The 18,506-nt window shown below is 40.9% G+C and overlaps 1 protein-coding gene across 2 annotated transcripts in view; it reads left to right on the forward strand.

Moving 5' to 3' along the window:
• nol4lb (nucleolar protein 4-like b) overlaps positions 1 to 18,506 on the forward strand; it is a 521,420-nt gene that overhangs the window by 381,368 nt on the left and 121,546 nt on the right. For both annotated transcript variants that reach the window (XM_087994840.1, XM_087994841.1), the window contains one exon: positions 3,084 to 3,373. In XM_087994840.1, coding sequence (XP_087850966.1) covers positions 3,084 to 3,373 — 290 coding nt within the window. The remainder of the gene's footprint in view (positions 1 to 3,083; positions 3,374 to 18,506) is intronic.

Here is an 18,506-nt window from a genome sequence, read left to right on the forward strand (position 1 = left end):
TAGGGGTACAGGTACATAGTTCCTTGAAAATGGTGTAACTGCTAGACACGGTGGTGAAGGAGGCATTTGGCACGTTTATCTTCATTGGTCAAAACATTGAGGACAAAAGTTGGGAGCATCATTTTACAAATGTACATGACACATGACATTGGTGAGTATAGTTCTGGTTGCCCTGCTAAAGGAAGAAAAGTGAAAGGGTGCAAAAAAGATTTGCAAGGAAGTTAAGGAGACTAGAAGGTTTGAGTTGTAAGGAGAGGCTGGATAAGCTGGGGCTCTTTTTTTCCCTGGAGTGCAGGAGGAGTGACCTTAAAATCACGAGGGCCATAGATAAGGTGAATGGTCAAGGTCATTTCCAGAGGAAGTGGTACAGACAATACAGTTATAACACTTAAAAGACATTTGGACATGTGCATGGATGGGTAAGGTTTAGAGGGATATGGGCCAAACGCAGGCAAATTGGATTAGTTTGGTTTAGGAAATCTGGTTAGCATGGATGAGTTGGGCTGAAGGGTCTATTTCCGTGCTGTATGACACAATGATATTTGACTGTAATAGGATTTTATATTTTGTACATGCTAATCGGTGAAGAGCTAAATTTAAAAAAAAATCACAAACTAGCCTTGAACTAAAAAGGAGACTGTTTAATGTTGTGATAAGTCTCCTTGCTTTCATTGGAGGATTTAACAAAAGTCATCTGAATGGAGCTTATTCAAAAATGCTTGAATGTTGTAGAATCAATCAAATTTCCCCTCCACATGGAACAAAATTCACGTGGAATTCTTTACCAGTCAGACACTCTTCTCTGTCAGTTTCGTGCCTAGATGGTGAAAGTTGAAATTACCTTCATGTGCAAAGACTTGAGCAAAAAAATAAAAGCAGATAATGCTGAAAATACTCAATACACTACACAGCATCTCTGGAGAGAGAAAAACAGGTTAATGTTTGCCAGAATGGGAGTACTTGCAGAACAGGAAAAATTGGATGAAAGGAAAGTAGAAAATTGGCAATAAAAAATTAGATTCAAGGCAGCAATGTCAAAAGGGATGATGATGCCAGACAAAAGGAGATGGCAATAGGATGAATAAAGAAGTAAACAAATAAAAGATACGTCCAGAGGTCATATCTGTCAGTAAAATAGAATTAACATAGAGCTGCCATTGAAAAAACAAAAACACAAAAAGAGAAGTAAAACAAGGATCTTATGATCTGAAATTTCGGAAATTATTATTGAATCTGGAAGGTTATAACATGCCCAGTTGAAAGATGTGCTCAAGCATGACCTTACACTGAGCTTCATTGGAATAGCATGGGAGGCCAAGGGCAGAGGGGTCAGAATGTCGTGGGGACGAGAATTAAAATATTGAGCCAAAAATTCAGAATCACAGTTAAGCAGTATGCAGGATTATGTGAATGAAGTCCGAATAGAGATTCTTGAATACATCACTCAATTTGGCAAGACCAACGTACCATTTAATTTTTTTTTGTAGTATTCAGGTGATTTGTTAAAGTATGTGGCACTTTCAATTTTTTGCTTTACTTGAGGAAACTAAGAGGGGCCAACTTATGCACAGCTTGTATGTGAACATTTAGTTAGTACACAATTTAAAGGGAATATCAACAAAAATGTTGTCAGGTTATTCAGATTATTTGCTTTTGTGGTATTTCAAAGTGAAATAAAAATGATTAAGAATTTTTTTTAGTTTATTCAGAAGTCATGAATGCAAAAAAAATCTATAGAAAGCAGGGAGAAGTGTTTAATACCTGGAAGTTTATTATTTTAATTTGAAAGGAATATTATTAACAAACAGAAATGGGAAAAACAATCAATATTTTTATTTTCTACATCTTTTCAAATTCATATTCAGAAACTGCTTTGGGCTGGTCTCTTGGGATCACCTGAATCCAACAATGTATTGCCTCAAATCATTTCAATGATCTCTGCAGAATATATATAGTAAAACAACAGGGTAGGGACAAATTTGTTCAAATGGTTTGGCTTTAAGTTTATGCCTACCTTCTGTTAACTTCCTCATGATCATAAGTGACAGTGGGAAGGGAATGGAGGCTGTGGGAGGAAAGCAGTAAAGTAAGAAAGGCTCAACTTTTTGCTTGTTCAGTACATATTATTGATAATTAAGATACATACAAGATATTCTGTGTGGCCAGGTTTTCTTTAACTCATGGTACTGTGTGTGAGATAGAGGGGTATTCCTTGTTCTACTTAATTAATTTGGAACCTTTCTCAGTGGGAATCATGGGCACAGATTCAGGCTTTGCCACTGCAAAGTGCATTGTGGAGACGCTTCTTTAGTTATATATCATGAATAAAAGCCATTAGAACAGTTGTTTATGTCTTGTGTGTAGTTCTAGGATCTACATTACAGGAGGGATGTGATTGCCCTGGTTCAGAGAAGGTTTACCAAGATGTTGACTGGGCCGGAGAGTTTTAGTTATGAAGAGTGACTGCATAGATTATGGTTGTTTTCCTTGAAGCAGAAGAGACTGAGAGGGGACATGATTGAAATGTATAAAACTAATGAGGGGCATAGACATGGTAGGCAAGGAGAAACATTTCCCCAGAGTGGAAGGATCAATGACAAGGACATCGATTTAGGTTGAGAGGCTGGAGGTTTGGAGGTGATGGAGAAAGATTTCACCTGGATGATGGTAGGAAGCTGGAACTCACTACCTGAAGGGTCATAGAGACAGAAATCTCAACATTTAAGATGTATTTGGATGTATGCTTACAATGCCGAGGCATGCAAAGCTATGGGCCAAGTGCTGGAAAATGGAATTAGAATAGTTAGGTGATTGTTTTTGGCTGATGCAGCCTTGATGAGCCAAAGGACCTTTAACTGTGCAGTAGACCTCTATGACTGTATAACACAGTATTGAATTCATCTGTTTTTAAATGAATTAAGAGGAAATGTTAAATTTCAGTAAATAAATCTGTCAACTGGTTATATAGTTGTTTTCACCAGTGGAGATGCAATTTTAAAGTAACTTCAGGCAACATTAATCTATATTTAAAGAAGAAATCTGCTCTTGAAGTGTTTTTATCAATGACCTGTTGTTCTTATCAGATGATTCATCTTCAGAATGCTACAGCGGAAATGGCTCTACTACCCTGAATCCTGCAACATCAAACAGTACACAGGGAGACAGTACATTCCCAGAGATAAATGGAAATAGCTCCACTGGCCTAGACTACAGTGCTGGCCCAGATGACCAGCCAGTCAACCTCAGCGAGCGGCTTCAACCTGGTCAAATGGATAATGGCAATATAGATGGGCAAAGAAACCGGGTTAAATACACTGGAAAAACAACCTCCGATGTCAGATTGAACAGGGACACAAGAGACTATGGGAATAAGGTATGGTCGTTTTAAATTTTATTGAATACCAAAATTTACAGTTAAAACTAACTGTGCAAATAAAAGGGCTAGTACTTTCATTGAGCTAGTTATGAAATCCACATCCATAACTTAATCATCTGAACTGAAAGTAATGAACAGATTTTAAAACGACTTGCGGTTATTTCTATGTTAGTAGTTTGTTAACTACAACATTTTAACATTGGGAATTGTGGCAATCTATATCATTAATTTCTTATTGGGAAAAGCTGCGGGTCAGCATGAGATCTAAATTGAACAGAGTAATTTGAACTTACTTGCATTTGGCCCAATTTTAGGAAATGTCAAGATCACTTCAGGCCAATTCTGTAGATATCAGATAGTACTACAGCATCCACCTCTGATTTGATGCATGACCAAATGAACATGAGGACCATTGTATTTTTGGTCTTTCAAAGTGTGCTTCATCCAAAACATAGTATATTATTCCAAGCAGCAACTCATAACCTGACATAATGTACACTAATGCAGGTTTTGGGTACAGGTGCATAAAAAGGACTATACATGTAAAGTATTTGACAAGGAAAAGATTACTCCATGGTGCCATGAAACTTCTAGATGGCCCTAGATTTAATACAACAAAGTCAGCCAAGCTGTACGCACATTTTTACTTTTCTATGCCAGGCCCTTAAACTATCTGTAGCTTTTTTGATTCTCATGGACATCCATACCTGGGTAGGTCACAACTTCTGCTGATAATTACAGTCACTACTAACATCAAGAATTTGCAGCCTTGTTAAATACGAAGAAAAGATTAGAGTGGTGCTGGAAAAGCACAGCAGATCAGGCAGCTTCCGAGGAGCAGGGCAATTGACATTTCGAGCAAAAGCCCTTCTACAGGAATCCTAATGAAGGGCTTTTGCCCGAAATGTTGATTTTCCTGTTCCTCGGATGCTGCCCGACCTGCTGTCCTTTTCCAGCACCACTCTAATCTTAATTCTAACCTCCAGCATCTGCAGTACCCACTTCCGCTTAAATACAAAGAAAAGTCTAGTGTCAGGAGGGTAGGAGGGTACAATTGAGTTTTGTTGTTAAGTTGCTCCAGCAGCTTTGACCCAGTGCATAAAAGCTTTTTTTCTCCCCTTTTGTTCATGACAAACTGGTGTAACAAGCTTGACCAACATTGATTGATTGTCCTGGAGAAGGTGGTGGTGAGCTGCCTTCTTAGACTACCTGTACTTGAGTCCTTGGTGTGGGCTGTTAGGAAGGTGATCCAGAATATTGACCCAGAAATGGTGAAAGAACGATGATATTGTTCCAAGTCAGAATGGTTTGCAGGTGATGATGTTCCTATGCATCTGTTGGCCTTATCTTCCTAGTAAAGGAAGTACAGGTTTGAAATATGGTGTCATAGGAACCTTGGTGAGCTGCTGCAGTGCATCCTGTAGTTGGGGCACATTGTTGAAGCTGTGCATTGGTGGTGAAGGGATTGAAAGGTAAATGTGATGGATGTGGTACCAGTTAAGCAAACTGCTTAATATCAAGTTTCATGAATATTGTTGGAACTGCATGCATTCAGGCAAGTGGGGATTATTTAATCAAATATTTGATAAGTGCCTTGTAGTTGGTGACAAGGACTGGAGAGACAGGAAATGAATTACTTGCTGTGGAATTCCAAGCCGCTGACCTGTTTCTGTCTGCACATTATGTCTATGGGTGGTCTAGTTCATTTTCTGGTCAATGGTAACCCCAGGATGTTAATAGTAAGGATTGAACAATGATAATACCATTGACACTCAAGTGGCAGTGATTAGATTCTCTTTTGTTGGAGATGGTCATTGCCTGCCACTTGTGTGGCGAGAATGTTACCTCTGTAAAGATCATATCTTTTGATTTTTTGGTATTTTTGGTTGTGGACTGAACTGGGAAAATGACTATTTTGAAAAGTAAGGATAGTGGAAAGGATTACTACACTTCTAAGAGCAAGTGACCTGATACTCATTGTAAGTGCTGTTTGATCAGGCAGTGAAGGAGGTTACTACAGACAACCCGAAATCAAGAGGTGTGTATGAATGAAGATTCAATAAGCTGTTGATTGGTCTGAGGAATGGTTACCACCTGCAAACAGCAATGTGAATGGCTCCCAGGTAACTGAGCAGCTTAGGGGCATGAGTATTTGGGCAGAGGATATTGAACCTCCAGAAAGGAAGAAATTGTCCTTGAACCTGAAGAAAATCAATTTAATTAACCGTACCATTTCAGAAGCTGTGGTTCTTAGACAATAAGTTAAAAATGTTATGAATGTGAACCAGTTGCCCTGTGCTTATTGCAAACAAGTGAAGGCATCCGGAGTAGGAAGATTGAGGAGCAGCAGAACCTGATAACCCAAATCAGCAAACCCCGTTGACAGGAACTATTGAACTGTCATCCCAACCATACCTTCAACCATTTTTGTTTTGTTTTTCTGAATGCATTTGAAGAGAGAATTTTATGAGGGAATTTGTGTTTTAACTGTTACTTACATGGTGATTCTTTACTGACAGCTAAAATCTATTTATCAGTAATAAATAGTAATAATTGTTAAGTACAGAAACCTGGTCCATGTTTTCTGTCAACCTGAATCTAAAAGACAGGTAAATTGGGAAAATTTTGCGTACTTCTATAAAATCTTTAATTTCTGTGACAAAAGAGTAAATATGGTGTTGATTTCCAGTGGGCTACCCCAGAGTGGCATAACGTTTCCAGTTGTCAGCCCAAGCCTGAATGTTGACTAGGTCTTAACTGCTTATGGACAGGGACCTCTCCTATATCTGAGGAGTTGCAACTGTTGCTAGACATTGTGCAATCATCAGAGAACATTCCCACTTCCAAGGGAAGAAAATTGATGACAACTGAAGGCAGTGATGCCTTAGACTGTACTCTGAGGAACTCATGCAGCAATGTCCTGGAACAAAGATGATTTGAGCTGTAACAACCACAACCATTTTCTTTTGTGCTAGCTTGCAAATACAGAGCATTCTCCTCTTGATTCCCAATTACTCTAGTTCTGCTAAGATTCCTTGATGTCACACTCAATCAAGCCCTTGGTGTCAAGGGCTGTCATTCTCATCTAACATCTGGAGTTCAGCTCTTCTGTCCACGTTTGGACCAAGGCTGTAATGAGATCAGGAATCAAGTGCCCTGGCAGAACTTAAACTAAACATAAGTGAAAACGTTTTTACTTTGTCAGTACTGACTGATAGCACTGTCTTTGACCTCTTTAATCATTTTGCTGACATTGGCCTGACAGGATGTAATTGGCCAGGTTGGATTCATCCTCCTTATTATAGGCAGGATGCACCTGAGCAATTTTCCACATATTTAGAGATATGTTGTAACTGTACTGGACTACAGCTAGTTCTGAAGCACAAATCTTCAGTACTGTTGCTGGAATGTTGTCAGGGTCCATAGCATTTTCAATATTTAGTGACTTTAGCCATTTCTTTTGATATAATGTGACATGCATCAATCTGGTTTTGATACTAGTGGTTCTGTGCAAGTTATATGCAAGTGTTCTTCTGACTATTCCTCTTTACTCTCTTGATCCCTGAAGAGATAAAAGATTATCTTTCCCCTCAAGGGCTGCTATAACTCTCAGTGAAACACGCTTGAACGTGTTAAAAAGAGAAAACAAGGAAGGAAAGAAAATAATAAAATTAAATTGAAATACAAAACATTACATCCAACTAGGTGCAACAAAAGGAAACCAAAAATGCCAAAACCATGAGCATGAGTCTTAAAGCAATAGAAGGTCACTTTCCTCAGCACACTCCAGTGACACCGTACTGCTGGAGCAAGTAATTGTCAAATTTGGCACGTTGAAGTCCTGCCTTGATTAACATATTTTTTGATAGTTAAATGAGGCATTCATATTCCAGCATCAAGAAAATACTGAGCAGCACACTCTGTGCATAATTATAACCCTCGGTCTCTGCATTCAACTTTTCGTGACCATGAATCATGTGCATGGGAAAAGATAATCCACCCTGGTGGTTCCTAATGAAGTATATATGAAGACTGGCTTCTAATCACGCATGTTCAAAATGCACGGCTGACATTGGAATGACACTTCACAATCATTGATTTTATTTTTAATCCATGAAAGTGTACTTGAGAATATTTACGTTCTTAAAGCTTGCATCCATTGCCTTTCAATATGTTGAAAAGGAAGTGACTTTATATTTTGTTCATTTCTGACCTGGGTCTGGAAATTTGCAAGCAACTGTGAACTGAGAAAAATTCCCTCACCAAGTGGAGACAGTTTTAATCAGCTGACCCATTCACCTACTCAGAATAATGACCCCTTGTGAACAGCTCAAGCCCAGCAAATCACATTGAATCTTCACGACAGAATGTTTACTTTTATATTTGTATGATTGTGTTCCTATACATTTGGTACGTCTTAGTCTCTTTATTAAATGAAATGCTGATATGAATTACTTCAAGCTTAGCAGATCACAAATTATGTTAAAAGTGTATAACAATAAAAATGAAAAGGGGAAAGTAAGCTAGTGATTTCCTGTTATGCCAATCTAATGCTTGTTATATTGGCAAACCAGGCCCAAATGTATAGCTATTTTAAGAAATTGTTCGCAATTTCAGAAGCAAACTAATTGGCCTAAAGGAAGAAGCTAATTGTTGGAGAAGAAGAATGCAATTTAACTTGAAAGGGTGATAGACAGTTAGAGGGGAGTATTACAAAAAGTCAGCATGCTTTTGGAAAGCCTTAAAAAGCAACTCAATTTATTTTACCAAGTTAGAAAGACCAGGGGTTAAGAATTGATGGACAAAATTGAGGAAGAACTTTATTTGAAGAGATGAATCCGTGGATATGTGAAGAAATAGCTGAGGATTTGATCTTATGCTCCTTTACAGCAAGTATTTAAACCAAAGCTGACAGTTGCTGTTATTGTCTGTACTATCATAAAAGTTTACATCATAACTCCTTGCAACAGTTGGCAACTGTCAGGATCTGCTTCTTGTCTGACTTGACATATCAAGAAAATAGATTTCCATTTAATTCCCAAGTTGTGTTGCTAAAGCCCATGGAAACTGTCAGTGGTATTTTCATTGGTGGCACCAATCAAATGCTGGTTGCTCGTTTTAAGGCACATTATGATTAGGCTTATGAGGAGTTTTTCTTTCTGCACCTGTGGTGAAGGAATGTGGCAGTGGACCTGGTCCATTTCCTTGTGTCCGCGGTAGCTATGGCTTGAACAATGATTTCATTGTGAGGCAGTGAGGATTTGGATGGTCCCTTAGTCCTTGGAAGTTGGGGCAGGACCCAGTACTCGGGAGTTGTGAGGTTATGGAGGAATTATAGATGGCTTCGGAATCGTCGACTTGGTTGGTCCTTTCCATTCTCCTGGTGGTGATGCAGCAGCTTCAGCTTCATTGATGGCTGCATGGTGGGTCCTGTCAGAGATCCTTGCAGCGGAGGCATTCCTCCCTGTGGCCTCGGCGGCTGCGTCCTGTAGCCACTTCAGAAATCCAGGAACTGTGGAGGGAACAGAAAATGAACTTTGCCAGCTGAACAAAAAGCTTTAGTATGGAGATATGGGTGACTGTTCACTGTCATTTGAGTGTCTGTAAGGTTATTGCTGGGAAAGAAAAGCATAAATCTTTCTTTCTGATGTTGACAATGAGATCATTTCCAATAGTTTTCTTTTGTCTATTGTAATATAGAATGTCTTTTGATTAATAAATGTTTATGTCCTTTTGTTAAATGTACATTATCTGCCTCTTGTCAATATGATTAGATAGGGTTGACCATGAGAACCTTTTTCCACGTATGGAGTCAGCTATTACGAGGGGGCATAGCTTTAAATTAAGGGGTGGTAGGTATAGGACAGATGTTAGGGGTAGATTCTTTACTCAGCGAGTCGTGAGTTCATGGAATGCCCTGCCAGTAGCAGTGGTGGACTCTCCCTCCTTATGGGCATTTAAACGGGCATTGGATAGGCATATGGAGGATAGTGGGCTAGTGTAGGTTAGGTGGGCTTGGATCGGCGCAACATCGAGGGCCAAAGGGCCTGTACTGCGCTGTATTTTTTCTATGTTCTATGTTCTATGAATCTTCTGGCATGATGATTACTTAGCCATTTGTATCTTAGATTGCTACCACTGAGTGTCTGCTGACACAATCTTTGTCAGTAACAGATATCCCTATCTGTGTATATGCCAAAGCAGGACCATTCATCTGTCTGCAGATGCAGAAGTATGTATTTTCATGGGAAGCACAGAACACAACTCAGATGTCCTAACCTGTCTCTTCAACATGTCAATTCCCTCTAATGTTAGCAGTTGAAGGCACAAATACTAATAAAAATTTAAATGCCAACAGTGAGAGAAATCTAACATGAAGGGATACATACATAATGCTCCCTTCCTGTATCTTATGATCTCCCTGTCAACTTTCTTGATTTGGTATCTAGCGTGGATCTTATACATCCAATAGCCATCACGAGGTAAATTCACAAAAGATTAAAGATTGATTTGTAGAATACATGGAGCTCCCGATTTACAAACATCCAACTTACAAACGCAATCCCTTACAGGAGTGTATTTTTAAAGATCTGGCATGTGAACATTTCCTGCACTTATGAACACCTGCTTTATATTATCCTGCCTGTGTTCCAGTTTGTGTGCCTGTACATTAATTTTATCCAATTTTTCCATTACTGCTTGTTATCTTGGGTTAGTCACTGAATCATAACAGAAGGAGGACATTCAGTCCATTAAGTCTCTGCAGGCTATCTCTCCACAGATGTTATCAGATCTATGGAATTTCTCCAGCATCTATGGATATTTGCAAACCAGACATTAATTTTCCGTGCATGTTTATAGCCGTGCATGTTTATTTTCTTGGTGGATACCTAATTTTCTTTTTAAATAATTCATCATCTCCACACTTCCACCACCACCATCTTCTCCCCGCCAACCCCCCCCCCCCCCCCCCCCCCACCCCTCCCCACTCCCAGAGAAAAGAAGTTCCAGGTCATAATCAGTTAATTTGTAAGTGGTTCTTCCTCACATCACCCCCACCTCTTCATTTTCTGTATCCTTAGTCCTTGTACCACCAGTTAATTGAAACAAATGTTCTTTATCTTCCTTATTATAAAACTGTCACAATCTTGTACACTTCTATTATACCTCCCCTTAATCAACTTTCCTCCAAAGTGGACTGCAGCTTCTCCAACCTAACCTTGTAAATAAAATACTTCATCCCTGGAATCAAGATGGTAATTCTCCTCTGTGCCCTTTCAAAGACCCTCACGTTCTTCTAAAGTGTTTTGACCTGACCAGACACTATATTCTAGTTGTGGCTTAGCTGGAGCTTTATGTGTGTTCAACATAACTTCCCTGTTTTTGTACTCAATAGCTATGTTTAGGAAACCAAAACCTAAACTGCTTTGCTAAATTCCTTGAAGTGCCTACTTCAAGGGGCTGTGCATGTGGACCCAGGGTCACTTTGTTCTCTTGTGTAGAACTGTGCCATTGAGCCTATATCACTTCTCCCTATTCATTCTACCAAAATTAATTGACATATTTCTCTCCAAAATTCTCATCTGCAGTGTGAATGCTTGTTCTGCTAACCTATTCATGTACTAGCCAATGTAGCCCCCTTATTCAAAAATGGAGTGAAAGAGATAAAAAAGCAGCCATCTACAGACCAGCAAGCTTAACATCTGTCATTAGGAAAATGTTAAAGTCTATGATAAAGGATCTGAGCAAAACATTTCAAAATACAAAATCAAATAAAGTGGAATCAGTGTGCTTCATGCTTGCCAAATTTATTAGAATTATTTGAGGAGATAGCAAGCAGGATAAATAAAGGGGAAATCAGTAAATCTAATACATATGTATTTCCAAAAGGCTGCTTAATAAAAGCCCATGGTGTAGAGATTGTACATTAGCGTGGATAGAGGATTGCCTAGCAAGAAGACAGAAAGCTGTGATGAAGGGGACATTTTCAGAATGGCAACTCCTAACTAGTGAAGAGCCACAATGATCAGTACTGAGGACAAAATTGTTTACTTAAAATTAATGCTGAAAATGTGTTGCTGGAAAAGCGCAGCAGGTCAGGCAGCATCCAAGGAACAGGAGAATCGACGTTTCAGGCATAAGCCCTTCAGGAATGAGGAATGTGTGTCCAGCAGGCTAAGATAAAAGGTAGGGAAGAGGGACTTGGGGGAGGGGTGTTGGAATTGCGATAGGTGGAGGGAGGTCAAGGTGAGGGTGATAGGCCGGAGTGGGGTGGGGCCCCCCAAAGTCCCTCCTCCCTTTTATCTTAGCCACCTCTCCGCCCCCACCCCACTCCGGCCTATCACCCTCACCTTGATTTCCCTCCACTTATCGCAATTCCAACGCCCCTCCCCCAAGTCCCTCCTCCCTACCTTTTATCTTAGCCTGCTGGACACACTTACCTCATTCCTGAAGAAGGGCTTATGCCCGAAACGTCGATTCTCCTGTTCCTTGGATGCTGCCTGACCTGCTGCGCTTTTCTAGCATCACATTTTCAGCTCTGATCTCCAGCATCTGCAGCCCTCACTTTCTCCTACTTAAAATTAATGGCTTGGATGAGGGATGTGAATGTATTACTACCATTTTGTGGATGACACACAAAATAGGTGGGAAGACAAGTAGTGAGAATAACACAAAATGTCCACAGAGGGATATAGACAGGTTAAATGAGTGGGAAAAACTTGACAGATGGAATATAGGGCTGAATCTTACTTCTGTTTTTGGCTGTGTCAATTTTGTCAAGCTTCATGGATGTTTTCACTTAGTAAAGTTGAGCAAGTTTTCTCACCACATCTTTCCAGACTTTCCAAATGAGCTTGCCTCTATGGCACTCCTCACCTCTGATTTGAGCCCCATTCTACCACTTTCCCATTGCTCCAATAGCTTGTCACTGAAAGGATATCCTGGAATGGACTGGTGTTCTTGGTGTTGTGCCATATTTAAATGGCCATAGAGCACCTGAACAAGCACTCTCAGTCCAGAGCTCACCTGCATAACCCTGACATTCGCCTTAGATTTGGCAATTGATGCCTGCTTCGTCAACAGGAATATGGCACCAGACCCTGCCAGTGTAGGAAGAAAGTCAATGACCTTTGTACTATACCGTGTAAATGGCATAATCTTTTCTCTGTTATCTTGCACTCATTCTATCTGTGCTTCTGCACCACCTCTCATCTGGGCTCATGCTCTACCACTCTTGCCCAGATTGTTCAGGCCCCCATAAGATTCTGCCCATAATGTGGGGAAATGAGAGGTTATGCACTTTGGCAGGAAGATTACAAGAGCTGAGTATTATTTGAATTGGGAAAGCTTGCAGCACAGAGGATTTGGGTATCATTGTGCCCGCATCACAAAAGGTTAGTATCTAAGTTCAGTGGGTAACAGGGAAGGCAAATGGACTGTTGGCCTTTACTTCAAAGAGAATGCTAAAACTACACAAAACACTTGTTAGACTGCACTTAGTATGCCGTGAACTGCTTTTGTCCCCTTATTTAAGGAAAACTGCATTAGCATTGAAGACACTGTATTAATTCTGGGCATGGAAGATTTACTTAGGAGAGATTAGGTTAGTTGGGCTAGTACTCTTTGGAGTTTAGGCGAATGAGAGGTAACATTATTGAAATAATTAAGATTCTTAGGGGACTTTATAGGGAAAAGGAATTCCTTCTGTCAGAGGGTAGTTAATCTATGGAATTATTTACTGTTGTGGCTCGGTCATTAAGCATATGCGAAGCTGAGATAGACCGTTGTTTGATATGTAAGGGAATCGAGGGTTAAGGGGAATAGGCAGAAAAGTAAGGTTGAGGATTATCAGATCAGCCAGATTTCAATGAAGAATAAAGCAGACTTGACAGCTTAAATGGTTTTCTTCTGCTACTATTTCATATTGCATTGTATCTTACATCATACAGATTTGATTCATCCTCCCCACTTGCTTTGCCTCCAATTTTTTTTTGTATTCAGTTGTGGAATATGGGTGTCCCTGGATAGGCAAGCACATATTACCTATTAATCCCTAATTCTTTTTGAGGAGGTAATCTACAGTCTGTGGGGATGCCACTTCTGCATCAGTAATGCAGGGAGTGAATGTTGACGGTGATGGAGGGGGCATTTACCAAGTAGTCTGCTTTTGTCCTGGATGATGTCAAGCTACTTGATGATTTTGAAGCTACTTGATTCAAGTAAGTGGACAATATTCTATCAAATTTCTATTGATAGAGGACAGCCTTTGGGGAGTCAGGAGATAAGTTACTCACCACATAATTCCGAATGTCAAATGTGCTCTTACAGCCATGGTATTTAAAAAGCTGGCCCAGTTCAGTTCCTGATCAATGATAAGCCGTTGGATGTTGATAGTGGGGGATTCATCAGTTGTACTGTCACTAAATGTCATGGTGTGATTGTTAGGTGCATTCTTGTTGGAGGTGGCCTTTGTCTGGAACATGTGTGCAGTGTGAATGTTGCTTTATTAGTCCAAGTCTGGATGTTGTTCATGTCTTGCTGCATACGGACATGAATTGTCTCAATGTTTGAGTAGTTACAAATATTGCTGAACATTTTGCAATTATAGAATCCCTATAGTGCAGATAGTAGTAATTTGCTTCGTTGTGTTGCACAGACCCTCTGAACAGCATTTAATGATGGAGGGAAGATCATTGATGAGCAGCTGAAGATGGCCAGGGATTACACTGAGGAACTCTTGCAGTGATGTCCAAAAATAGAAATGATTGACCTCCAAAAACCACAGCTATCTTCTTTTGCTTTTGGTATGACTCCAAACAAGAGAATGTTCATTGATTCCAACTGACTCCAGTTTTACTTGGACGACTTGATCAAATTTTGTCTTGATATCAGAATCATAGAGGTTTACAGCATGGAAAGAGGCCTTTCTGTCCAACTTGACCATGCCGCCCAATTTTCAAACTAAACTAGTTCCCTTTGCCTGCATCCATATCCCTCTATTCTATCCTATCCAGGTATCTGTCTAAATGTTTATTAAATGATAAAATTATTTTCACCTCAATCAATACCTCTGGCAGCCTATTCCAGACATTTACCACCCTCTGTGTGAAAAAATACCCTTTCTGGACCTTTTTAATAGGACAGCTATTCTCATCTCACCTCTGGCGATCAGCTCTTCTGTCCATATTTGAACCAAGGCTGCAAAGAGCTGAGGGCATGATTGGACTTTGTGCAACCCAAACCTAGTGTTGTGGTGCAGATTGTTGCTGAGCACATGCCATTTTATAATGCCATCGATGACCTTTTTCTTCACTTTAGTGATGATCAAGAGTAAACTGATGGGGCAGTAATTAATTGGCTTAGATAGATTTTTCTTGCTTTCATTGTACAAGATATGCCTAAGTAATTTTCCATATTGCAAGGTAGATGAAAGTGTTATAGCTGTACTGGAACAGGTTTCCTAGGGATGCAGCTAATTTTAGAATACCAGTTTTCAGTACTTCTGCCAGTGTTTGCCAAAATGTTGCCACGAACCACAGTCACCCCAATTTCCATTGTTTTCATCTGTTTCTTAATATTGCATGAACTGACCCTTGGGGAGCAGCACTGTCTACCATCTCCTAGTCTGAAAAACAGATAATTATTACAGCCTCATATTGCTTCTCCCAATTAATTTTTTTCTCCAAGCTGACACTGACCATTTTATTCCGTGAGTTTTGATTTTGTTAACCAGCATTTTATTGATACCTTTTGTCAAATGCTTTCATAAAATCCATCTAGGCCACTTGCACTGTATTCTGTTCAGTAAAATTCTTTGTTACATCAAAAAAAAACGTCAATTTGATAAGTAAAGGACAGTGCATTTTTTTACACGTTTGTGCTGGCCTTACTTTAGTAAATAAAGTGCCTGAGCAGCACTGTGCCCATCAAGTTATGTCAAGAGGCAACTTCCTGATTTCAGTGCCTGTATATTATGCTGCTTCATCTTGTAGATTAGATTACCTACAGTGTGGAAACAGGCCCTTCAGCCCAACCAGTCCACACCGACCCTCTAAAGAGTAACCCAACTAACACTGGGCAATTTACCATGGCCAATTCACCTGACCTGCACATTTTTGGACTGTGGTAGGAAACTGGAGCACGCGGCAGAAACCCACGCAGACACGGGGAGAATGTGCAATCTCCACACAGACAGTCACCCGAGGCTGGAATCGAACAGGGACCCTGGTGCTGTGAGGCAGCAGTGCTAACCACTGAGTCACCGTGCCGTCGTGTTGTAATATTACAACACCTGTTCTGTGGTACATGGGGTACCATGTTTACGTACTAACAAATTATATATATATATGATCAACTGCTTCATTATTCAAACCTAACAACCGAAGATTTACACACTTTGATCATTATTGTTGCCTGGAATATCATGGCCGTTAGCATAGAAACACGCCATTCTGTCCAACTAGTCTATGGTAGTATTTTCAAACCTCCTCCCACTCCATGTCACCCTGTCATTATATCCTTCTGATCCTTTTTCCTTCATGTACATATTTAGTTTTCTTGTAAATGTTATTCACCTCAGTCACTTTATGTGGTAGCAGGTTTCATATTCTAATCATTCTGTGGGAAATAAGCAGTCCCCTGAATATTTTATTGGACTTATTTATAAGTATTTTACAATTAAGACGAATAGTGGAAATATCTTCTCCAATCTACTATATCAAACTGCTTCATAATTTTAAAGACCTTCATTAATCACATTTTGGTCTTTTTTTCTAGAGAAGAGATTGAACCAGTACAGTCTTTCTTGATAGTTATAAACGCTTGATAGTTATAATAGCTATAAAGGAGTTGACCTCCTTGCATGTCCCTGTACATCATTTCTGACCCTCCTTCAAATTCTCCATATCTGTTTTGTGATATGGTGGCCATAATTGTGCTCAGACCTGATTTACCATAGGGAGGAGGGAGCCATTTTCCTGTGAATTGGATTGATCTGTCATCTGAAAATATCAAATATTGTGTAGGGAAGAACAATGGCAGTGATTTTCAGGGACAGCATCACTATAGGTGAATGACGCAATAGAATCTGATCTTCTTTTAGAACAATTACGATCAGTCTATAGTAAACGATCAGTCTATAGTGATCAACGGAGCAGGTAAGGGCTGTTTGGCAGTGGTGCTTGAAGGCTCGATGACGTTTGTTTAACGGTTTAAATTTGAAAGTTTTTTTTTAAAAAAAAGCGCGGAGTGGACCCGGACGTTGGTGTAGCGCAAGCTTACCTGGGTAGGTTTTCTTTTCCCTATAAAAGTGCGCAGCTCCAAGGCCTAGGCCTCACTCTCTCAGCGGAGCAGGTAAGGGCTGTTTGGCAGTGGCTGCTTGAAGGCTCGGTGACGTTTGTTTAACGGTTTAAATTTGAAAGTTTTCTTAAAAAAAAAGCGCGGAGTGGACCCGGACGTTGGTGTAGCGCACGCTTACCTGGGTAGGTTTTTTTTTCCCTATAAAAGCGCGCAGCTCCAAGGCCTAGGCCTCACTCTCTCAGCGGAGCAGGTAAGGGCTGTTTGGCAGTGGCTGCTTGAAGGCTCGGTGACGTTTGTTTAACGGTTTAAATTTGAAAAGTTTTTTTTTTAAAAAAAGCGCGGAGCGGACCCGGAAGCTGGTGTAGCGCAAGCTTACCTGGGTAGGTTTTCTTCCCTATAAAAGCGCACAGGAGAGGAACCCGAGGCACTACAGAGGTAGTGCCTCCCACCCGCCCTCCTCCTCTAACCTAATAATAAGACCCATTGTGGTAAGTAGGTCAGTGCTGCATTTTGCTTGTTCTATTCTTTAGACCTAGTTTTTTTTTAAAAGGTTACTTTTAGCGGGATGGCAGTGAAGGCAATGCAATGTTCCTCTTGCAACATGTTTGAGGTGAGGGATGCCATGGTCGTCCCTGTTGATTACACTTGCAGGAAGTGCACCCATTTCCAGCTCCTCCAAGACCGTGTTAGGGAACTGGAGCTGGAGTTGGATGAACTTAGGATCATTCGGAAGGCAGAGGGGGTCATAGATCGGAGCTTTAGGGAAGTAGTAATTCCAAAAATTGCAGACAGATGGGTGACAGTGAGGGGGACTGGGAGGAAGCAGCCAGTGCAGGGACCCCCTGTGTCCGTTCCCCTCAAGAACAAGTATACTGTTTTGGATACTTGTGGGGGGGACGACTTACCAGGGTAAGCAATGGGGTTCAGGCCTCTGGCACGGAACCTGTCCCCGTTGCTCAGAAGGGAAGGGTGGAGAAGAGTAGAGCAATAGTTATTGGGGACTCGATAGTTCGGGGCACAGATAGGTGGTTTTGTGGGGACGAGAATGACTCACGTTTGGTATGTTGCCTCCCAGGTGCAAGGGTACGTGACGTCTCTGATCGTGTTTTCCGGGGCCTTAAGGGGGAGGGGGAACAGCCCGAAGTTGTGGTCCACATTGGCACCAACGACATAGGTAGGAAGAGGGCTGAGGATGTTAGGCAGGCTTTCAGGGAGCTGGGTTGGAAGTCAGAGTTAGAACAAACAGAGTTTTTGTCTCTGGTTTGATACCCGTGCCACGTGATAGAGAGTCGAGGAATAGGGAGAGAGAACAGTTAAATGCGTGGCTACAGGGATGGTGCAGGAGGGAGGGATTCCGGTATCTGGATAACTGGGGTTCTTTCTGGGGAAGGTGGGACCTCTATAAACAGGATGGTCTACACCTGAACCTGAGGGGCACCAGTATCCTTGGGGGGAGGTTTGCTAGTGCCCTTGGGGGGGGCTTAAACTAACTCTGCAGGGGCATGGGAACCTAGACTGTAGCTTTAGGGTGCAGGACCTGGAGTGTAGGGAGGTTAGGAACATGGCATCAATCTCAAAGGAGGGTGCCTGTAAACAGGAAAGTGGCTTGAAGTGTGTATACTTCAATGCAAGAAGTATACGAAATAAGGTAGGTGAACTTGCAGCGTGGGTTGGTACCTGGGATTTCGATGTTGTGGCTATTACGGAGACATGGGTAGAACAGGGACAGGATTGGCTGTTGCAGGTTCCAGGGTTTAAATGTTTTAGTAGGGTCAGAGGTGGGGGTAAAAGAGGGGGAGGTGTGGCATTGCTTGTCAAAGATAGTATTAAA

Source organism: Chiloscyllium plagiosum, unplaced genomic scaffold (assembly GCF_037043375.1).
Source record: "Chiloscyllium plagiosum isolate Xiang-an unplaced genomic scaffold, Cpla_swu_hap1 HiC_scaffold_15, whole genome shotgun sequence".
NCBI lineage: Eukaryota > Metazoa > Chordata > Chondrichthyes > Orectolobiformes > Hemiscylliidae > Chiloscyllium > Chiloscyllium plagiosum.